This window comes from Mus pahari, chromosome 1, assembly GCF_900095145.1.
Source record: "Mus pahari chromosome 1, PAHARI_EIJ_v1.1, whole genome shotgun sequence".
NCBI lineage: Eukaryota > Metazoa > Chordata > Mammalia > Rodentia > Muridae > Mus > Mus pahari.
Genome location: NC_034590.1, coordinates 161,514,283 through 161,538,641, shown reverse-complemented (window position 1 = coordinate 161,538,641; position 24,359 = coordinate 161,514,283). Strand labels below are relative to the sequence as shown.

General features: G+C 39.8%; 1 protein-coding gene across 5 annotated transcripts in view; it reads left to right on the top strand.

The window, feature by feature from the left end:
- The window catches only part of Sorcs1 (sortilin related VPS10 domain containing receptor 1), a 501,662-nt gene that overhangs the window by 355,932 nt on the left and 121,371 nt on the right, over window positions 1–24,359 (top strand). For all 5 annotated transcript variants that reach the window (XM_021205280.2, XM_021205273.2, XM_029537410.1 and 2 more), the window contains exon 6: window positions 423–487. In XM_021205280.2, coding sequence (XP_021060939.1) covers window positions 423–487 — 65 coding nt within the window. The remainder of the gene's footprint in view (window positions 1–422; window positions 488–24,359) is intronic.

Here is a 24,359-nt window from a genome sequence, read left to right as displayed (position 1 = left end):
ATAGGATTTTGTAAATTGGAAGTGTCATACTTTAGTTAGATCAATTTGCTTTGAGTCCCTGGGCAAGTCAACTATCTAAAGCAGTATGCTGGATATCTACCTGATGAGTCCATCAAGTCCAGTGTAAAGCTGGGGATGTGGTGGTAAAATGCATGTATTCCACTTACAGGACATGTTTCCAATCTGAGCTAAAGGACACAGAGTGTCCTTGTCAGTTCAGCCTGGCCATAGTCAAAGGATTCATTATTGTTTTTATTTCAAGGGGAAATTTTTCTGTCAAGCATTAGACATAAACAGAGCGGATAAGTTCCCAGGATTATGGTCTCTGAAACCTGCAGGCATTAACAGTCTGTGGGAGTCACTGAGGTATATGAGAAGTTATTAATATGAAGTGTTCCTTTTTATGTTTTGCCATTTTTTAGGTCTGTGATGGGGTCGAGCAAAGAACCAGACCTTGTGCATCTTGAGGCCAGGACCGTTGATGGTCGTAAGTAAATCAACTGTGTCCCCATGTTCCTAGTGGTATCAGTTCTGTCAGTCAATTATGAACCAAGTCTACAGCCACAGGAGTGACCATCCAGGTCATTTGGGAATGTGAATGCCTCCTGTGTCCAAGAATCCAGAATTTGCCTAATATTCATCATAAATACATGAACTTCCACTGATTTATAAATCTACCTGTTATATATACAGATTTATTTCTGTTTGGATAGATGCAATAGAGGAACCACCCTAACCTAATGACTATGTCCTGATATAAAGTTCTAATAATTCTGGATTCCCCCGGAGCAGAGTGACAGGCATGTAGACATGAAGGACCTCAAAGATCCTCATAGCTATCTGCCTTCTGGAATTGACTTTCAAAAATATTTGTTTTATTTTATGCATAGGAATGTTTTATCTGCATGAATGTCTGAGTGTCATGTGTGTGTGTGGAAGTCAGAAGAAAGTATTGGTTGCCCTTGAGTTAAGAACCATGTGAGCTACTGTACTGGCTAATTTTACATCAACTTGACACAAGCTAGAGTCATCAGAGAGGACGGAGCCTCAATTGAGAAAATGTCTTCATAACATCAGGCTGTGGCAAGCCTGTGGGACATTTTATGAATTAGTAATTCATGGAGGGTCCTGTCCATTGTCAGTGTAGCCACTGATGGGCTGGTCGTCCTGTGTTCTATAAGAAACAAGGCAGAGCAAGACATGGGGAACAAGACAGTAAGCAGCATTCCTCCAAGGCCTCTGCATCAGATCATACTTCCATATCCCTGCCCTACGTGAGTTCCCACCCTCACTGCCCTTGATTATAATGAAGGGTGAAGGAAATAAACCCTTACCACTCCATCTTTCTCTTCATGGCATTTCATCACAGTACTAGCGACCCAAACTAAAATATAAACCTATAATATGGTTTTCTGAAACCAAAACAGGACCCTTTGAAAAAGCAACAATACTCTATACCATTGAGACATCTCTACAACTCCCCACCCTCAACACACACACACACACACACACACACACACACACACACACACATACACACACACACTGGTGTGTTCACACACACTTTTTATGAGACAAGGTCTCTCACTGTCCTAGAAGTGCTCCAGTGGGCTCAGCCAACTGGCAAGCAAAGTCCTGGGATCTACCTGTCACTGACTCCCCAGCACCAGAGCTACAAATCTGAAACTATCCATGCCCAACTTCTGTGAAAACATAGGTTCTATGGTTGGTGGTTCAGTCTCTGTGAGCCCTCATGAGCCCAAGTTAGTTGACTCTGTAGGTCTTCTTGAGCTGTCCTTAACCTCTCTGACTCATTCAATTCTATATACTCTCTTCCACAAGTCTCCCTGAGGTCCACCTGATATTTGGCTGTGGGTCTCTGCATCTGTTTCTACCCACTGCTTAATGAAGCCTCCCAGTTGGCAGTTGTGCTAGGTTCCTGTCTTCAAGCATAGCAGAGTCACATTAATAGTGTCAGGGGTTGGCTTTCTCCCATGGGATGGGTCTCAAGTTGGGCCAGTCATTCCTTCATTCTCTGCTCCAACTTTATCTCTGCTTAACTTGTAGGCAGGACAAAGTTGGGGTTGAAGGATTTGTGAGTAGGCTGATGTCCTCCTCCCTCTAATGTAAGTCCCTCCTGAGTGCAGGAGATGGCCACTTCAGCATCCATATCCCCCACTGGTAGGGATCTCAGCTAGGGTCACCCTCATAGAGTCCCCAGAGAAGCCCCAATCCCAGCTCTCTATCTGGTCCCAGATATGCCCCACATCATTTTCCATTCTCACACGCAGACTGCTTCTCCCCTTCCCTGACCTGATCCCCATTCTCCTCTTCACACACAGACTGCTTCTCCCCTCCCCCCCCCGCCCCATCCCCATTCTCCTCTTCACAGGCAGACTGCTTCTCCCCTTCCCCCACCCGATCCCCATTCTCCTCTCACCACCCCTCCTACCCAGTCCCACCTAGGCCCTAAACATTTGGAACAGATGTGTAGCTTAGTCTTCATGTGGGTCCTCTAACAGCTGCAACAGGGGCTGTCTCCGACTCTGTTGCCTGCCATTGGATTCCCTTCCCCTAACTGGACTGCCAGGTTGGGCTTCAGTGGGAAAGTTCTGCTGACCCTGGATGTTGCAGAACTAGGTGGTACCCAAGGGGAGTTTTTCCTTCTCTGAGAAGAAGAGGGTAATTGGAAGAAGGACTTGTATGGGTGGAACTGGGAGAAGAGAAAGGAGGGGGCTGAAACTGGAATGTAAAGTATGTATAAATAAACGAATGTAAAATAAAAATGGAAAAAGCAAATGTGCTGAGTGCCACTTGACTGGATCCTATGTGGAAAATAATTAAGGTTAAAGATATTTGGAGGGGGAAATGTGGGTTCTAGGGATCAAACTCATGTCCGTATGCTTGCAAGGCAATCCCTTTGCCAACTGAGCTATTTTCCTAGCATCAAGCTCCTGTTTTCTAAGGCATTCGGTTGTTGCTAGTGCTGGTTTGGTTTACTTTGGTTTTCCATTTTGGCTTTGTGGTTGTTGGTGTCCTCAGTTTGTAAGACATCATCCAGGCAATGCCTCATTGTTGTGTTTGGAGATTCTCAGAAAACACTTTAAGAGAAAGGGAAAAAATGAATTATGCTCCTGTGAATCTCACAAACATCAGGAGGGGCAGTTCCTTAGACTAGATTGCCAGCCTAGGATAAGTCATATAAGACCTCATTCATCAGTCACGCTAGAGTGAAGAGCTTCAGTCAGTGAGAATTGTGTGGTTAGGTACATGATATCCAGGGAACTAGGGTGCAAATCCAGAACTCAAACCCATCTATAGAAATATCACAAAAAGCCACTCAATGCATCATCTTGAAAATACCATCTCAACTCTTTATGAAAGTTCATAGTAATGACTCATAGTTAGCATAGATTAACAAATCGTCTTGTGATACTTATGACAATTATTTTAAATAATTCACACAATTATTCCTCCTGACAGTTTTTTAGGCCATCAATTTCATGCTATAGATGAGAAAACTAAAACAGACATGTTGGTAGTAACATGGGTAGGGTATTTGGAGGACGCGGAGGAGGTTGGTGTCTATTCACAGAGCCCATTCAGACGAGAACAGGAAATCCAGTACATATGAAACACTGTGTACCGCGATATTTCTGTCCAACATTTAAGCAACAGCAATGCAAGTTTCCTTCACCTGCTGTGATTCTGAGGATCCTCTGCTGACATACTACTTATGCTTCAGTGAGCGCAAAACAAGTGGTGCAGGAGACAAAATGAGGAAGGAAAGGGCACATAGGAGGAGAGGATTAAGGAAGTAAAAATAGGGAAAATGACCTCATATGTATAAGATAACAAAAATGGTCCACCCTACCAATACAAAGCAAAGATGCCATATGCCCAGCACTAATCCAGAGGGCGAACATCCTTTGCTTCTATTGTGGTCCTCAGAATTGGAAAGAAGCTGGCTCACTTCCCATAATTCCTGTTTCCCTCTCCTTACCTCTTATAGATGCAAAGGTAGAAGAAGATCGCTGCACTTGTAACCCCAAGCCAGAAAAGTGGGTCATCTATGGAACCTAAATCCCAGAAGCCACATGTCTTGCAGGACTTTCATTTGAAATCTTCATGGGATGTTTTCCTTTCTAAATATTTTACGTCCTCTTTGGAGCATGCACACATTCTTGGGCATTGTGATTAGGAGCACAGAACTGAGTCCAAGACTGTCCATCCCTTACTTCTTGAACATCCAAGCAGGACTGGCATGTGTGACATTCCCAGCCATGCGCACTTGATGCAGAAGGCCTTTGCAGTTGGAGCTTCTTTCTTCCTCTGCTGGGCATTATCTCAGTGAGCCTTCTTTTTCCCTGCAGAGGGCAATATTATCTTGAACTGAAGGCCCAGGTGTACTACACCACATAGAGAGAAATCTACTGAGCAATGCAAGCACCCAACTGCTCTAAAGATCTCATTGACTTCCAAATGGGCATAGTCTTCTCCTGTGGCTTAGCAGAACATGGCCCCTGCCTATTTCCTTAGCCTGTACCTCCCACAAGCTCTGATTTGAAGTCCTTGCATTTGCCTCTAGCTGCTGGAACTAACTCACCTGGTTATATGTTTTCCCACAAGAAGCCGATACTTGCTTTTGCTGTCGCCTGAATACCTTCCTCTCTTCCTCCTATTTTAAACGAGTGTGGTTAATCATTGTGGATGGCTTAGCCCACAGATGAAACATGTATTTACTTGAGAAAACTGCCTTAACTTTGCCATTTCAACTACTATATTTGACACTATCTGTTTTCCTTCTTATCTTTGAAATATTACATTTCACATGTATAATTGTACAACCAACTTTTCCTGCACATCCATCAGTCTGTAAACTCTGTCAGGGCAGGTGTCTTACCAGTCTTCTGTCTGCAGCACACACCTGCTTTGTGTAGGTTGGGAGTTTACCAAGCCCATGAGCCCAAGTGGGTGCAGGGCAAATGATTGACAGTGCCACCACTCACCGATTTCTCCTAACATACCACATTGCCCAGAAATGTTGAGACATTATCTTTCAAACTTTGCAATTTATGTATGGCTCATCTGGGGACCTTATTAAGATGTGAACTCTGGTTTAGCAGGACCCCACAATTCTACAGCCTCAGTGATGCCCAGTGGAGCTGGTCTGTGCAATAATGCACTTTGGTAGCAAAGTTTCACAGCAGAAAACTAATAAGAGAAAGCATTACATGGAGTTTTAGAGTTTTCGAGGTTTGAGGTATGATGCTGTTTATCACCTTTTGGTTTCCTAGGCTACATAACCCAGTAACCTGGAAACAGCAATGCTGTTGATCATCCATATATCCATAAGTTCCTATGCTTAATATTATTCTTGTGCTCATGGAAGACATTGGGGTTAATAATGTCAAAATGCCACTCCAGATTCCACTCTCACAAGGCATTGTATATGTCATTTTTAATTTATTTATCTGATGTACATCATCTTTTCTTTATTCTTGAAAAGGCAGCATATACAGAAACTACCTAAAATTGAAAAGATATTCAATAAAAGTATTGCATTTGAGAAGATATCCCTACCAAAACTAAACAGCAAAGAGAAATGCCTACTAATTGTAATGAAAGATTAAAGCATAACATATGATCTGCTTCAATGAAAATAAATAAATAAAAGAAATCGTATTGAAACTCTAGTTTCCCTGGCCCTCTCTGGCTCTCAGCCTCTTACTCCCAATCTCTCTTCTGCTCCCACACTTCCTATCTCCAGACAATCAGAAACATTGGCTGCAGGTAACAGAAGCAGAAGGGAAGACAGAAGGAAAGTACAGAGTTCAGAGTAGTCAAGTAGGGAGTACATTTATCAAAACCAGGCTGGCAGCTGGTCAGTTGCTCCAAAAACTCCAGCCTATGATATCATGGCTTGTCTGAATCACCTGTTTGTTCTTTTCCTTTTTTCATTGTACTGTGGGGAATCCCAAGGTTGGCATTCCAGGCCATATACTATTCTTGGCATTCCAAGGTAGTATGTTTTTATACTTTGAAGAATTTGTCTTTAATTTAATGTATTCACAATCTTTTTCTGCCAAGGAAATGAGACGTTGGACACACACACAAACACAGACACACACACACACACAAACACACACACACACACACACACACACACACAATATGCTTCACTTGCCAGTTTGGCTCATCCCATGTGGGTTGCAAATGCTTCTCTATGTTTGTTAATCCAAGTTTCATTTTGATGTCATCAGCTGTCCTTTGATTATAATTATAATTCATTTCTGTTTCAAAGGAGTCCCATGTTTGAAGGACCATGAGGGCTGGTAAGGTTCGTTCTAAGACTAGTACCGATATCTTATCAATTATATATTGAACTACACATGCCTTGTAATTTACAAATGGTGCTAAAATGGTACTAACAATATACGACTTTCTGCCTTGGCAAGAAAAACTGAAAAGAACAAGCATGATTAAAATCAAACATACAAGTGGCACGTGAAAATCATGAACACCCACACTAGACATAGTCTTGTTATCACTATCCATACTGAGCTGTGGACAAACTGACAGACCTTCACCCAGGATGTAAAGATTTTTACTGTTTCAATATCTCTATGAGTATCAGTATATTCACCTTATATGTACCTGGTATAGTAAGCAAGAATAGGAACCTAGGCTCTGTAATTTACCTCATTGCTGTTTGTGTATATGTATGTGTCATCAGAGAGAAAATACTGGCCAAACCATTGTACTGAAGGCTTCATGAAAAGCCATGTCTCATTTAATCCTTGTTCTCCATCTAAAACATAGCTCAGAGCTTGAAATATTCAAGACGCATCGAGTGACTGAGTAATGGCGGGTAAGCATCATTGTATAGGCATGTTGTCCTAAAGAAAAGTGTGATGCTGGGGTCTTTAATCTCATACACATGAACCCAGGCAAGTTAGTAACTCTCTGAGGTTGCGTGTCATATTTCACGATTGTGATTTTTGGCAGAAAAGAACATAACCTGTAGTGTTTCTCGTGGCTGACATATATAGAGGTAGAGATAGAGGTAGAGATAGAGATTTAGATATAGTTGTACATACACATGTACATACACATGCACATATATCCGTAGTTAATTTATGCATGTGTGTTAACCTTTAGGTACATACCATGTAGAGAGACCTGCAGAACCAAGGTCTGCCCTCGTTGTTTCTCTCGTTTACTTCTGAAACTGCAGCCTCAGTCAGTGACCTGAGTGTTTTTGTCCTGGTGGTGATCCGTGCCACTCTGGACAGATGACAAGGGACAATTACTAGTCTCAGAGTCTGTTTGCATGGCTAAGTAACCTTGTAACAACCTCATCAAGGACGAATCTCTTTCACTTGGGAAAACAGGCTTTGCTTCTTTAGCCAACTGTAAAAACGACTGCCCCCAAACTCTGTATAATAAACCTTAAACCAGCTCATTATAAAGGGAGGTGAAATAAAGGAAATCTCACAACTTTATTTCATCGTTGAGTCCATTAATCCTGTCTTGGGTGAAGCCCAGACATCTCTTTTATATTTCCTGTGATTTACCATTACAATCGTTTGTCCACATTGAAAGATATAGGATATGAATACTGTAGAACAGATGAGATGGGGCTGCTTAAACTCTGTAACAAGGGAATCCTGAGCCTAGCCCTTAACTTTGTCAGTATCCAAACCATCCAGTATTGCACCACTGAAAATTACTTCTAAAGCAACAGCAACAACTTTATTAAGAAGAACAGAAATACAACCACAGAACTGTGGTCAATAGTCACAAAGTCACAAGGTGAAGCCACTCAATGGCCATTATCTCATTTCTGGGAAATGGTAGTCAGGTTGGAAGAATTAGAAGGTAGGTTAATTATCTTACCTATTCCTTAGAGAAATCTTTCTTCAACACAATAAAAAAAAATGGTTCCTCATTTTTCTGACTCATCCAAATAGGTATCAATATTTCTTTTATGTTATCATCTCAGTTTGAAATTTTAAATGTCATTTCTGTAATTTCTTGTTCTCAACTTAACCTCTATGAACTCTGGGAAAGCTGTGAATATGAATCCTCTGTGTGCTGGGGTAGGGATTAAATTTGTATGTCTATTCACAGACATGATCATTTGAATACTTCTGTTGTAAGTCATTGGGCCACAATTTGTGTTGGTGATCAGAAAGGCAAGTTAAAAAATTATTTTCATATTTGACACTGGCTTCCAATGACCACATGGCTTATTACTACAGGAAAACTTATTACACAGCAAACTGTAATCTAATAGTCACTGTCTCAGTAAAAGATTGACCTTTGCCTATTTTAGACAATTCTGATGTGCACACATCCTCATTCTATTTTTAGTAATCACTCATACTAGTACAACAGCAACAGCCAAAGGGTACTAGCTAGAGGTACACTCCTGAGCCAGAAAGACATGCATTTTAAATCCCTAAATATCATCAGCTTGTGTCCTAAAATGTGTGTGACCATAAAGAGTCAGGCAATCAGTAGATCCCTGTATTGCTTTGTAGACTCTCAGCAATCAAGAATCCTGCAAATGAGTGTTAAACATAACCCATCTGCTGAGCAACAGAACATGCCATGTTCTTATTGTTTGAATCTGTGTTCAGTTTGGAATGAACATGAGGGTTTTCATTTGATCCAATTCCTGATTTGATTTCTTACTCAGTGTACTTCAAAAGATGGAAATTCTCTGTAACACTTTAGAGGATATTAACACTTCATGGTTTGGGGGGGACAAAGTATGACATATCTATCTTACTGCCCACATTTCAGGCAAAGTTCCAACACCAGCAAATAGTTGGCTTTTTTTGATTCCCACAGAAAACCCTTATGTATTTCTTCCTTTAGTTAGTTGATGGGCACACATACAGTGGAAACTTATGAGATGTTAGGGATCCAATTTGTAATAATGTTATGATTGCAACAGGTTGAACATTTTTCAATAACTGAACAAATGCACCCTCACCTATCTCTCTCATGTTCACATGGGGCATTGAGCTGTGGACAGAACCCAGGAACTGGCATCAGTTACAGTTCTTCCTGGTGGGGGTCAATTGAACGTATTTTCCATTGCAAGTGTCTGGATTCAAGGTGTTGCTCCTTTGTAAAGAGGCTTTTTGAAGTAGTAGCCTACAATTAGCCTCTCAAACTCACCGGGAAGCTACATAGTAAGGGAATACGGGCTTCCCTTATAATGCACATCTTATGATGGCATCATCCTAATAGACTCACACAGGCCACTTTCATTTTGGATGCTTCATGGCCATTTCATACTACCTCCTCTGCCTCTTATGGGTCATGCATTTGCCAAAAGGTCTGTACTTCCTAAGGACAAGGTTCCAAAGATGCTCAGAGAAACTATGCCCTAACTCTGGGCAGAGACCTTCATTTCTGTTGGATCCTTAGAATCTTTCAGGATGTGGCAGCAGCAGTCTGTATGCATATGAGTGATGATGTCTAATACATGGGAAATTATAGGTTTAAATTTTCTGACTATAGCTTTCAAGAAGCCAGGATCATAAAGATGCTGGCAGGTTGGCATGAATATCCTTTATTCCTGTACATTGAAAAGCAATAGTAAAAAGCACCATGAATTTTTGTTTTTGTCGCGGCTGCTCTTGGCTTGCTTTTAGCTCTTGGAGGTAGGTGCCGTTGTTATGTTATCCCTCATTATAATAGGAAAGAGAATGAGGCTTTGAATGATTAAATGCTTTTCCCATGGTCGTTATGCTAAGATTTAAGGCCAGGACTGCTTCATTCCAGATCTTGCATTTATTTATTTATCTAGCATATACTGGATATGCTGTGCTGAGTCCTCTCACGGACAGGAATGAAGAATGGAGAAAGGCTGCAAAGGTCTTGCTCTCGTCCAGGTTTACTTCTAGCTGGAAAGACAGATTGTAAATGAGGGTGGAATATGTTTATTTGAGAAATGTCTATCCAGGCAAGTAAGAAAGCAAAGCAGAGTAGAAATTCAGGAATTGGAGGAAGCTGGCAAGGAAGAAATCTTTGGTAAGGTGGTATCTGATATTTGAGCCAAAACATTATGAATATAAAATAGTGTATGGTATGGTGGAAGGATGCACAGCTGGACCAGCAAATAAAAGGACACAGAGTTTGGGTGTGCCTAGACAATGTCTGGACTATGAAGTATAACAGTGTGACCTTTGTCTTTGTTCACTCCATGATGGAAAATGGGAATAGTACTATATTCTTTAGTGGGTACCTACCATGTTCCAAGTGTGATACTTAGTATAGAGAACAGTAGCAACTTGATGTTACTAAGTGAAGAAATGGTTAGCTTAATGTACCTTCCAGGGACTGTCCCTTGAGCTGCATCTCTCTTAGAATCAATCTTATGACATACACATATATAAATACATGCAAACCAAACCAAACAAAGAAAAGAAAAAGGTTGTCGGAAGGAAAGTGTGACCAGTGAGTTTGCTCAATGGGTAGAGACATTTTCCACAAAGATCCATAGGTTGAGTTTAATCCCCTGGATCCACATGGTAGAAGTGGAGAACTGGCTCTTGCAGGTCCTCTGTACACAGACTGTCACTAAAAAAAAAAAAAAAACAAAGATAATGTAACTATATAAGAAAGGAGCTCTAGCTATTGTCTTCCCTGTGTACTAAACCGTTCTCATGGTTTCCTGCTTCCTCTCATCTCTAATTTCCTCCTGGCTTTCCTTCCTCCTTTTCCCTTCTTGCCTCTCCCTCTTCCTCTCCACTTCCTGCTCTCCCCTCCTCCCACTTTCTTTGTAAGATTAATTTGGAAAGTTAAAACAATAATGTTCATCTCACATTGTTAGGGATAAGTGTGCCCTAAACACCTTACATATGTCTTTCTGAATTGGAGTCATTTCTAGTGTGGACGTCTAATGTGCTTAACAGTGCCCACAGCTGGATCATTCCGTCCACACACAGACTCTTCTCTCTTAACTTTGTGCCAAAAAATTATTGTTTTGGAGCTACGGCTTATCTATGTCACAGTATAGAATATTTTGCACATTTCATTGGGCTTCTCTATAGCTATCCTGACCTCTGACAAAGTCTTTCTTTCCTTCTTTGAAATAGAGCAAATTATAAAAGAGTCTCTGTCTTCAGGAATCTATACTGTGGAAGATATAAGTCCACTATTCTGTGAGATATTAAGTGGAACAAATATAAGATCCTAGTCACATGAGAAATATATTCAGAGATATAAAGGTTGGAAGTTTCTCAGCCATAGACCTGAATATCTCACAAGATATACGTAGCATATTATTTTTGCAAAGTGTTTAATGAATTTTCTGTATTTCCTTTATTTTTGTGTTTTAATGGATTTGAGTATTCCTAATTTCATGCTTCACCAAACTTTTATTATTCTAGGACATTCTGTTTTGTTCACAGCTTCTCAGTGCCAGTAGACCAGTAAGAAAGACTTTCTTTCTTTCTTTCTTTCTTTCTTTCTTTCTTTCTTTCTTTCTTTCTTTCTTTCTTTCTTTCTTTCTGTTATGTATTTATATCTCAAACACTGCCCCCTCCTGAACACCCTACTAAGGCTCTCCCCAATCTCCTCCCCTTCTTCCTTGAGAAAGTGCCCCCCCCCCAGATATTCCCCCTGACCCTGGCACATCAAATCTCTGCCGGATTAGGAGAATCCTCTCCCACTGAGGCCAGACAAGGCAGCCCTACTGGGAAGGGATAATAGAGTCCAGCTACAGCTTTAGGGAGAGCCCATTGTTAAGGGGATCCACATGAAGACTGAGCTGCACATCTGCTGCATTGTGTGCCAGGGGGCCTCATTCCAGCCTGTATATTTAATAAAAAAATAAACCCAAAAACAGAACGGGGAGGAGGAAGAGGACAACAACAACAAAGAAGAAAAAGGAAGAGGAAGAAGAGGGACACTGTTCGGTTTAGGAATGTATCTCAGTGATAGAACAGGTGCCTAGTGTTTTCTAGGCCATTGGATTATTCTCCAACACAGAGAAAGGAAATGGAAAAGAAAATTTAACAGGTTACACTGGTTCCAAATAAATAAAATTTAAAGAATTAAAAAGTTTGGCTCATAAGATCATTATTTCAGTGCAGAACATCCTGAATAGATAACTTCTCAGGAATGTCTCAACTCTATTGGACACATTCAGGGTTGATGTTACCCACTTTCGATGATATCAGTGTTTAACACAGAAACAGAGGACGCTAGAAGACCAATTAGAAGTGAACAGAAACAGCAGTGTGTTGTTATATATTTCGCTCTCTCTCTCTGCATTGGTTAAGGATATTTAATATAAAGATTTAAAACAAGTAATAGAGCATGAAGAACAACATAAGAAAACTGTCTATGTGGATATTTGAGTTTTAAAATTTGTTCTGCTTTAAAGTTGAACATTAACAGACGATAGGAAAGAATACAAGTGCTTGTGCATGCCTACAGTTTATATTCTGTTGATAGTTAATCTTCTGCAATATGAAGGTATATGAAATTCCTTGGAGCTAAATACATATTTCTTAAATAATTAAAAGAATGCATACAGTCCTATAAGTGTATGATGCTTATTTTATTTTTTTGTCTATCATTTAATAGCACACGAACTTGTATAAATCTCACTCCTAAACCTTGGATTCTTCACCTGTTTAAAACCACCAACAGCAACAGCAAAAACTACTCTCTGTAATTTCTACAAAGTTGAAGAGAGAAAAGTTCCTTATGGTCCACTTGGCACAGTTCTGACCCAAGAGAGAGACTGCTCTGGTAATTTTGGAGGTTAACACTGCAGCTGCTGTCAATGGAGACATTCTGAGCTCTTCCTGAGCCTCAGGAAAAACTTCTATTAAATCCCAAGGAGAATTTGAAATGGAGGATCAGGAGAGGAAAAAGCTACTCAAACCAGCAGATCTCGCTAAAAGAACATAGGGTGTATGCCCATTGCGAGTAATCATGTCACTGTGAAATGGTCGAGATTCTGAAAACAAGAGCTAGCCAGGGACACCAAAGATCTTTGTTTAGTCTTGGTAGGAGTAGGAAAGAAACAGATAAAGACCTTTCAGACCTTAGAGCAAGAGTTTGATTTTTACGATTGATTTATATTCTAAAATTCTAGAGCTCTACTTACAGAAAGAGTCTGCATACTAGCTTAGGAAATAACCCCACAGTAACCTGGCTTGTTGGGGTGAAGCAAGGGCCTTGGGGGCTCACTCAAGTGAAAGGAAAGCCCACCGATACAACAAGAAGGCTGACGTGTTAAATGCAAAAGTGGCTTCCATATTCCTATCCATGGTTACTAGTTTTTCAGACTTGGGCTGTGGACCACGATCTCCTACTGCTCACATAGGTTATCTATTATCTACTGGTGCAAGAATAATATTTTCCATTGTGTTAAAAATGAATCTTCTGAATTTTACTTTCACTTGGAAAATAGTATTTAAATGTATTTGTATGGTATAGATGGTATTTTCCTTAAACATTTTATTCTTTTTTATTTTATTTATATTTGTGTGTGTGTGTGTGTGTGTGTGTATGTGTGTTTGTGTATGTGTATGCACATTCATTTACATACCAGTCTGTGGGCAGAAGCCAAAAGCAGAAATTATGGCACACACAAATGCTAGGATTACAATTTAGGTTGTCATGACAGGTGCTCTTATTCTCAAACTATTTCTCCTAACTCAGAGTTTTCTTATTTGCCTTTATAATGTAGGATCATTAAATAACTCCACTGCCTCCCATAAGTTACATGTTTGCTGTGAAAATAATTAAATATATACCTCTAGCAATTTTGAAACAGTAGTAATTATCATGGCCACCACTGTAAGAAGTTACTGAATCATCCTGTTGTTTGGAATTTTCTATCTTTTGAGAGTAAATCCCTGTGGCAATTAGTTGTCAACTTGATAGGTTATAGTATCACCTAGAAGTATGGATTTGGACTACTGTCTTGATTAGCTTATTGAGGTTGAAGACGGGCCCACTTTGGTCAACACTGTTCTCTTGACTGGAATTCCATACTACAAAAGAAGGAGAGAGTGAGCTAAACACGGAAATCCATTGCTACCTCCTTCTTGATTGTGGATAGAATGTGACCAGCTGCCACAGACTTCTACCACTGTGACTTTCTCAGAGTCATGTACTGAAGGAAACAAAACTTGTAAGGTCCAGTAATCCCTTGCTTACTCTTCTATTGCTGTGAGGAGTCAGCATTATCAAGGCAGCTTATAAAATGGAGCATTTAATTGAGGCCTTATTTATAGTTTTATAGAAGCAGTCTATGATCACCACAGTGGGGAGCATGGTAACAGGAAGGCAGACATGGTGCTGCAGCAGTAGCTAAGAGTTTACATCTGATCCACATGCAGGAGTCAGAAAGAGAAAGAGAGAGAGAGAGAGAGAGAGAGAGAGAGAGAGAGAATAGTGACTCTAATAAGAGAAAAGTTGAAGGCTTGAAAAAAATATTTGCAAACCAAACATTTGATAAAGAGAGAATACCGAAAATCTGTAAAGATGTCACCTCAGTAATGAGAAAACAAATGGTCCATTTAAGTAACTTAAGGACTTGAAAGACAATTCTCAGGAAAATGTACATACAAACAACAGACAAAATGTTCATAACCACTAACCTGGAAGGAGATGCAAGGGAAATCCACGAAATCCACAATGCAGTAAAGTCATGCCCAACATAAAATCCATTATCATCATGGAGCACATACATGTTAGTAAGCATGAAGGGAGAATGGATCCTAGGTGCACTATTGGTAGGGATGTAAATTAACATGTAATGTAGAAAAGCATATGAATGTGCCTTAATAGTTTGATTAACCAATTCTGTTTCTGGTATATACATCAAGGAATTAAAAAGGCATATTGAGACAATCTGCACTCTCATGTTCCTAAGGGTTTTGTTCATAAGAGCTGTAGGATGTATATAAGTTAAGTGATTGTGAGACGATCAATAAAGAAAGACAACAGCATATTTACACGGTGAGTTACTCTTTGCCCTTTAAGACTCCAAACTCTTTTCATGAATAAACCTGAAGACTAGGAGGGCAAGTGAAATATGCAAGGGAAAGTGTGAATCATTGCATAATTTTGCTCATGTGGAGTCTAAAATACTTGAATTCACAGAAGCAGAGAATGAAACATTGTTATACACTGCTGAGGATCAGCCTCAGGTTGGGAGAGAGGTTCTGAAAGAAGGAGTCATTGAGAGCGACAAACCAAAGGACTCAAAGTCAAACTGGGAGTCCAAGCTGATGACCCATGTGCTGTGGGAGATAGCTTTCTAGACTGGTTTTTCCCTGTTCTGCTTTCTCTGGGGATCTCCAGACAGCTCTCACTCTATCTTCTGCTTGAAGACAGTTCTCCACGAAGTTCTGTTGCTATCCTTAAAATTTTTCTGGATAGTTCATCTCTTGCAGATAAGAAGCCCAGTCTTTTATTTTACATATCAATCCAGTCATTTACTCTGGGTTCCCTTTTGATCCTCCTATGTATCAGCATCCTGTAAGCCCAGTCCCTTGGTTCTTAGGAGACAGCAAACACATACACTTTTCTTTTTCTTTTTTAAACATTGCAAAAGAATTCAGAGATATGCCTGCCTTTATTAGGCACAGACAATAAGCCAACTGGGTGGGACCCCCACCCTGAAATTACCATTTCTACCAAGTTTAGGCCTGAACCTAAACTTTCTCTGTCTCAGACTGACCTTGAACTAAGGAATGTGTTTGTCTTTGTAAGCATAAACAAAACCATAACTGGATGGAATCTCCTGTAATCACCACTCTCGAATCTCTTTATCCAGTTCCTTAGTAACTTTCTGACAAGTTGGCTTGCTTTTCTTTTAGATTTATGAAACCCGTCATATAATTCGTATTGCATCCTTATATTTTGCACAGTTGAGACCTTATATATTTTTGAACTCATGTTTTCAGAGTTCTTTCCCACATCCTTAAGGGCTGGCTTGAAGTTCCCAGTATTTACCATTTACTAAGAGATTAACCACACCTTTGCCTCCTGGACTCATGCTTCTTTGATTATCCTAGAGTTGTTAACAGGGAGGACGTCCCTCAAAGGAGGAACCTGAAAATATGAACATTATTATACAAAGAAGTCTTATGCCACAGCAGCCATCAACACATGTGGAGGCATATGCCTTCTGGCCTGTCGCAGGGGCAGGAACCATTGTGTTCCACCCCTTACACGGCCATGCCAGACCTGGCAATAAACAGCTATGGAAAGAGGTAAATAAGGAAAGGAAGTGTCTTAGTTACCAGTTGCTATGAAAGAGTACCCTGATCAAGTCATTTAAGAAAGGAAGATATTAGTTTAAAACCCTGTTCCAGAAATAGTCCATGTGTGAGGTCTGAACTCCAAAGCCGAGAAAGGAAAAGAATTTAAGGAGTCTAAATCATAGGAGATATACTTGGTTCAGTGGTACACAGGCTGCTAATTAGGAATATGCTGACATATAACCAGGTAAACATGGGCCAGGTATAGTAAGCACACACACAGACCAGCACACAAGGTAAAGGCAAGCACACACAGGCCTAGAAGGGTTGGGCCTTTGCCAATGACAAAACGCCAAGATGGCGGCTTCTAACCTTAAAATCAAATTTATATAGGATATAACCTTCTGCTAGGAATTGTTATAACACTCTTTACTTTTGGGTTCCCTGGACTTCCAATATCTGCCATCATTGGCTAACTCACAGCCCCTAGAAGATAAGTGTCAAGCTTATTTGAGATAACGCTTACCAAGGACATGCTGCCTGTGGTAGTTTGAATGAGAATGTTCCTCATAGACTCATACATTTGAATGCTTGGTCTTAGCTGGTAGAGCTTTCTTAGAAGGATTAAGACATGTAGCCTTGTTATTGGAGTTGAGTCCGTAATGATCATGTTGGGAAGCATGGTGGCCGGAAGGCAAACATGATGTAGGATCAGTAGCTGAGTACTTACAACTGATGCACAAGCAGGAGGCAGTGGGGGAGAAAGAGGAAGAGGGAGAAGGAGAAAGACAGAGACAGAAACACATAGAGAGGCAGAGAGTGAAAGAGAGATAGAGAAAGGAGAGAGAGAGAGAGAGAGAGAGAGAGAGAGAGAGAGAGAGAGAGAGAGAGAGATTTTGTTCTTGATACTGAATTTTAAAAAACTCAAAGCCCACCCTCAGTGACTCTAAGGTGGAAGACTGGATCACTTCTATTGTCACTTGTCCCCTTAGTACATCACAAGGAAAGAGTAAGCTAAGCAAAGGAATCCCTTGCTGCCTCCTTCTTGGTTATTTGTTTTCTCATTAGTGAAGTGACATCTACACAGATTTTCAATATTTGCTCTTTATCGGATGTATGGTTTGTAAATATTTTCTTTCAGGCTTTAACTTATTTCTTATAGTAGCTGCTATTTTCTCTAACATATAGATGCTTTCTGGTTTCTTGCAGTTCCATGATTTCTTTTTTGGCATTGGAAAAATCTATGGTCAGACCAATGGTGTAAACAAACAAACAAAAATTCCCTATTGTAAATATATCTTTCATTATCCAGATGTAATTGTCATCCCAGAGGCTTACTGCTGAGTAAGTTCATCCTTTCTAGTTCTTTCTGAACTCTGGCTAGATGGTTCAACTCAGCTCTTCTGGCTCAAACTCTTCTCCAAGCTGACTGAATCAATCTGGCTTCTCTCAGTTTCTTATTGAATTGCTCTGCTTGGCCTCAAATGAACTCTGGAAATTTATTCTAATTTTCTGGCTCCTTCTATTCTCTAGCTTCAGCTGCCTCTGCTGACTTGTACTGAGCTTCAGGAACTCACGAATTAACCGTTCTCCACTGAACTGCACTCACTGCAGTCACTCCCAATTGACTGATCTTCTCTCCCTGCACTGATCTTTTCTGTACTGTTCATGTGAAAGTTGGGCCTATCCTACTCATCATTTTGTCTGTCCCTCAGTTAGATATTACTTTCAAACATAGCTTCTTCTTTCTACAGACTAATTTTACCTTAAAAATGTGTACTAAGGGAGCGTCTGTATTTCAACCGGAGGGATTAAAGGTGTGTGCTATGTCTGCATTCCAGCTAGGTCACATAGACCTAGGTCTTTGGATGTGATTCCCTTGCCAGAATAGCCATGTGGCTGGATTAAAATCTACACCTGTAGTTTCTTCTAGTATTTTTATTGTATCAGTGTAGAATCCAAAATAAATTCAAGACTACCTAGCCCCTTCCCCCTTTGAAGGGACTTTCCAAACTGTATAGTTTAGTGGTTAAAAAGACCAGACTATGCCTGCAGCTGCCAAAACAGGATTAGCAGTTTTCAGAAAAATTCCCCTGCCCCGCCCCACACTGAATTCTGAGGAAACCCACAAACTGCCCTGACCTTGTCATTAGAATACACTGTGATGTTAATAGCTGAACCATAAGTTCAAAATGTATTGCTGCTTTGCTGAATAACCCACCCTAAGGGCAGTCAGAGTGAGTCACTAGGCCAAAGGTAGCCACCCTATGGAAACCAACCAATGCCTGAAAAGGTTACTTGCTACACCAATTAGAATAACCCATCTAGCCCTGTTGCCTAAATCTGCCCCTTACATGGTATAAAAAGTGGGTTCTTGGTTTGTTTGGAGTCTCTCCTCTTGCCTGCATGCTGAGGGGAGTCCCATTGCATTGGATCAATAAAAATCCTCTGAGGTTAGCAGCGATGGCGGTATCTGTGATCTTTGTGAGTGAGGGTCTTTGGCGGACTCCAACATCAGTACTAACATTGAAATCTTTAATAAACTTTGAGTTGATATTTATATATGATATGAAACAAAAATCTGATTTTTATCTTTCTGAACTTGAATATTCCACTACTTAGAGACCATCCCTTCTCTCTTGTCTATTTTTGTTTTCTTTGTTCAAGATCATTGGCCATGAGTCTGTGGTATTTTCTTGGGTGGGACCTGTATTCTATATCATTATTTACTACAAGTATATCCCAACTACAGTGGGTTTTTTGTTTGTTTGTTTGTTTGTTTTGTTTTTTTTACAATTGATGTTAAAGTTAAGTAATAGGATGCCTCTTGTTTTGTTCTTTATGTTCAACACTGCTTTAGCTACTAGGGAAGTTTCATGGTCCCAGATGGAGGGTAAGCAATGCCAACTGCAAGCCAATAAAATAGTGAATCCAACCCCAAACCTGAATATGCATACAAATGTGGTAGATTTCCTCAGAATGATGAAAGAAATACTGGTGATTAAATTGAGATTTAAATAAAAGTGTAGTTCCTGTCACCTGAGCACTGTCTGACCAGGCACCAGACTAACACTGGAGAACCAAGATCTGTTTTGTCACTAATAGTGTCAGTATGGTTAGCATCTATTCCCATAATATGGAGTAGATCAAGGGGCTGAGTAGTCTATCTACATTTACCAAGACAGCAGCTTGGTCTGAGCTTAACTTCCCGTTTTTTAGCGCAGAGCCTGGCTTTTAAAGGCAACATCTCATCTTTGTACCAGCACTGGTTTGTGGTAGATGGGGAGTGTCATTCTACACAGCAGCTGTTGCAGAGTGAGGATATTTGAAAAGAACAGTGCATTACCCTAATTACCTGTGGCAAGGAAAACATCTGTGTGAGAGAGGTAATGAAATTAATTCTAGCATGTAGCAGTTGCATACATTAATTGACATTAATTAATGCCAAATTACATGAGATTTCCTATGGAATCTCATCACATACTCACCAGAATAGAATATGGAGAGAGTTCTTCATACTTAATGCTATTACAGCAAACCTCAAGGGGAATAAGAGTGATTGGTCCCTCATTATGAATCGCAGCCAATTTCATTCTATTTACATTAGAAGGAAAAAGGGAGAAAACTAAACCCTTTACCAGACAGGCAGCTTGAAACAGATTGCTTACCCTTCAGTTTTTACATTTCTCTTTTAGCCACCCTGAGCAGAAATAGAAGGCTAATTTTGAGACTTTCTTTGTGTTGCTTAGCTTGTATTACCTGCCTTGTAATGTTCAGATCAAAGATGGCTCACTGTACAGATGAATCAGAGTACACAAAATTGGGAAGTAGAAGAAACCATAATGTTGAGTAGTATCTGTTGAAACTGCTTTCTCACAAGCCCAGGATGATCTGCATGCACCCAGGTGAGAAGTGCTGGGTCATCAATTTAACTTCCCGGTGTCCCATTTTTTCACTTACTTCCTTGCTATGATTGTTGACATCTCATGTATGTTTTATTCACATTCTTGCCTAGGCATACAAAGAATGATGTCTGTATATAGAACTTCCCAAAAAGTGGGTCTGCACTATAGAATTGTGCCATCCTATCTTTTAAAAGCTTTTATTTGGAAACAATTTTAGAAAGACGGAAAGCTTACCAAGCTGGTTTAGAATACGTGCACTCTCTACACACTCTCATCTTGTTTGAGCATTATTATAACCAAGGCATGATTTTCAAAGCCAAAAATTTATCAAATATTATTAATTGGTAATTTGTCTTAATCATATATACTTTAAGTATTCAATCCTAGAAGTAGAAATTTAATAGTGAATTGAATATTTCACAGTTAACTCATTTCTTCTTGTTTCATCTTTTTTTTTTTTTTTTAAAGTATCATTAAACATTTCTGGGCTTGGAGAGATGGCTCCGTGGTTAAGAGATTTTCTGCTATTACAGAGGACCAGCATTCAGTACCCAGACTCATATAGGGGGAGTCTCACAGCCACATATAACTCTAGCTTCAAGGGATCTTCTTGCCTCCTTGGGTACTTGAAGATGTACACACACACACACACACACACACACACACACACACACACACACACACACTCATCCTCTTTAAATCTCTTTAAACAACTAAACATTTAAAATTTTTAAAAATTTAAAAACTTAACAGTCGGGGTCCCGTGTGCCAGGGGTCATATGTGGATGTCAGGGTTCGATTACCTCCTTCTACTTCATGTGCTTTCAGACATCCTATCAGGTCTCTAGGTTTTCACGTGCTTCCTTTTCCCTCCCAATGAAAGCTCCTTGCTAGACCTTATTAAACAATTTCTGATAAATATACGAGTGACTGAATCTTCCCATAATGTCATGATTTCCTGAAGTGAAGTCCTTAGAAACAAACCTGAGCTCCAAGGATATAATCTTATGTGTCTTGCTCCACATCACAAAAATACTGTGTAACAGGGTGAATTTATGAGTGCTCTCAATTGTGTGTAGATGGACTCACTGATATGTCAGTAGAAGTAACCAAAGTTTAGTTCACAGAAGTCAGCCAAGACACATGGAGATTTTCATGTAACATGTGAAATAAGAGTGAAGAAAAGCTGGAACCAAGCAAGTCACACACACCCCAAGCCCCTGCTGTATTCTGCTGTTCTATAAGCTACCATCTTTACTCTCTTTACATGAAAATCAGTTGATTATATCATTGGCTGTAGTGGTGTGACCATTAACTGTACTACATACCTGTTAACATCTAGCAGTTCTCAACCTGTGGGCTGCAACCTTTTTGGGGTTTGAAAGATCCTTTTACAGGGGTTGCCTAAGATCATCAAAAACACAGATATTTACACTATAATTCAAAATCACAGTTATGAAGTAGCAACAAAAACAATTTTTGGTTGGGGATTACCATGATATGAGGAATTGTAGCAAAGAGTCACAGCACTAGGAAGGCTGAGAACAACTGTTTCAGACCCTGACACATAATGCTCCTTCGTTGGCTTTGCTAGTCTCAGATTTCCAATTTATACATAAATGATCTATAAATATCATGTGCGTATTAACATCTTTCCATCGATGTTTGATCAGGATCTTTGAAGAGGAGATTGAGAGCATAAAGAACATTGCCAAATACTATTATAAGTAAAATAATGATGTGTATCCATCCAGGCGTCCTCATTGTCAGCTCTGTCATCACAGTGGGAGTTGCGCTCTCCTCAGAAGCCCAGGAAATCCCAACCTTTGCATTTGATTTAGTTCACTATGGCCACAGTTCTTTATTCTTCCACTCCCCTAGCAGCAGAAGGACAATGGTAGATTTAGTACACTCAACAGCCCAATGATGCCATCAGGGACCAGGTTCTCTCAGGTTGGTCACAATCATTAGGTGAGCTAACTATAGTGGTTCCTTTAGATAAGGAGAAAATTAGAATAGTCCCCATGCATCAAAGTGAGACAATATTGAATAGAAGAAGGTGATCTCCTTTTGTCCCCACCCCTCATGTCTCATTTAGCATTAGATTTAAAGGCTGTGTTCTAAACCAGGTAATGTGAAGGGGATGAGGAATAATTGGAGCAGATTTAGGCCCAAGGTGATTACTCCTCACATCTAAGAGCTTCTTCATGGAGGAAGGTTGAGACAGCAAGTGCAGTATTGGCTTTCCCAGTAATCGAGAAGAATGGCAGGTGGCAGAATATGAATGAGAACCTCATGCAGGTGTCTTAGTGGCATAGCAAAGACAGTTTAACAGGTCTTTTTAAAAGACTGATTATGTTCCTCAAATTGACTTTATCACTGTGAAAAAATAAAATAAAACAAAAGAAAGAGCAAGAAAATGAACACTTACAATAATTGACATTTATAGAGGTTTAAATTTCAAAACATGTGGCATGTTTATTATTTGATCACACATTAATTCTGTGTAGTAGTTAATAGGCCAAATGGCTGATGTTGTTATCCTGCTTAATAGTTGAAGGATGCAAGTTTAAGGATGATGAAGTGGTTTCCTCTCAGTGAGGCACTGTCACTCCACTGCGGCTAGAACGAAAGCTCAGGTTTCAGAGAAAGAAACCTTCATTTCTTTTGTGGCCCTAGGCAAATTTTTAAAAATATGGAGCCATGTAGAGGCTGCAAAAATGAACTAGTGACTGTGAAATTGTGAGGTAAAGACTTTGTATGCTATACAGAAGAACATTCTGGAAAAAGACAATTCCCAAAGATTTTTTTTTAAGGAGAAAGAAAGAAAGATATTAATTTGGGCAAAAATAGATAGATAGTTGGATCGATAGATAGATAGATAGATAGATAGATAGATAGATAGATAGATAGATAGATAGATAGAGTGAACTATGGCATGTCTATACAGGAAATGGAGAGGATAGGATAGGGCTTTCCTTCAAGTCAACTTTGGGTTTCACCAAGACACAGTGGGTTTTAGACCTATGCTGGCATATGCCCCTCTATGGAAGGAAAATTACAAGTGAGACTTGTTCCATCATGTACTGAGTCTACCAGCAACTTCATCAACAGTCAACTGGTCCAAATGTGCATGCTGCCCCCTACTGACCCTTCTTGCAGAATTTAGGAACACTCAGTTTCTCATATACTGTTGTTCTTGGGATCTTTGCTAAGTTTCAGAGAAGTCTTTCTTGAGACCTTGTATCCATTCACCTTAACACACTGCTGTCCATCCCCACTTCCTTTACATGATGAACTCCTCATACTTCATTTGGGGGAGTATCTGTATTTCCTATTTAAATCTTGGAAATCAATGTCTCAACTTATAAAACACCAATTTTATAAGAAAGCACACATTTAAACAAGAAAATATGTTTCATAGAATAATCACTTTTTAGATCAAAGCATTAGGATTAGGATTAGGGGTATAGCAGAGAAGAAAAAACACATACATACACCATCCACATGCGGGGGGGGGGGGGAGAGAGAGAGAGAGAGAGAGAGAGAGAGAGAGAGAGAGAGAGAGAGAGAGAGAAGTGAAATATCATTGATACAGCATCTGAATTTCTTTTAGGGATCAATCATGAAAGGTCTTCATAAATAGAAGTGGTCTGAAATTGCGAATGTTATTGAGAATGTTATTGGTAAAATCTCTGAGATGGAGAATTTTAGACAGAGTAAATGTGGATAGAAAATCTTTATCACCAAGGGGGAAGTTGGGATTTATCACCTTAACATAAATTGGAAGATTACAAAAGTCAAGGGCAGAGTAAGAGAGATACATATGTAGTCAGAGTAGGAAAGTTATATTTGATGGTCAGAGGAGGGTTCAAATGCATTCCAGTGTGGTTTTGGGGTTAAATGTGGCATTTTAAGTAAATACTGCCATAAAATGATTTCAATAAAGCCAGAGCCTCTCTAATGCAACATCTGTCCAGCAATAGAGTTGGATCTAAGTGTCATCGTTACTGAAGAAGTTGTATTCAATGAGCCCCTGTGTGACATCTCAGTTGAAAACTTGGGTCTCGATTTTCTCACTCCTAAACTGAGAGCAAAGGTTTGGAGAGGAGATGTCAGTATTGTCTTTCATCTTCTCTTTCTTTCTTTCTTTCTTTCTTTCTTTCTTTCTTTCTTTCTTTCTTTCTTTCTTTCTTTCTTTCTT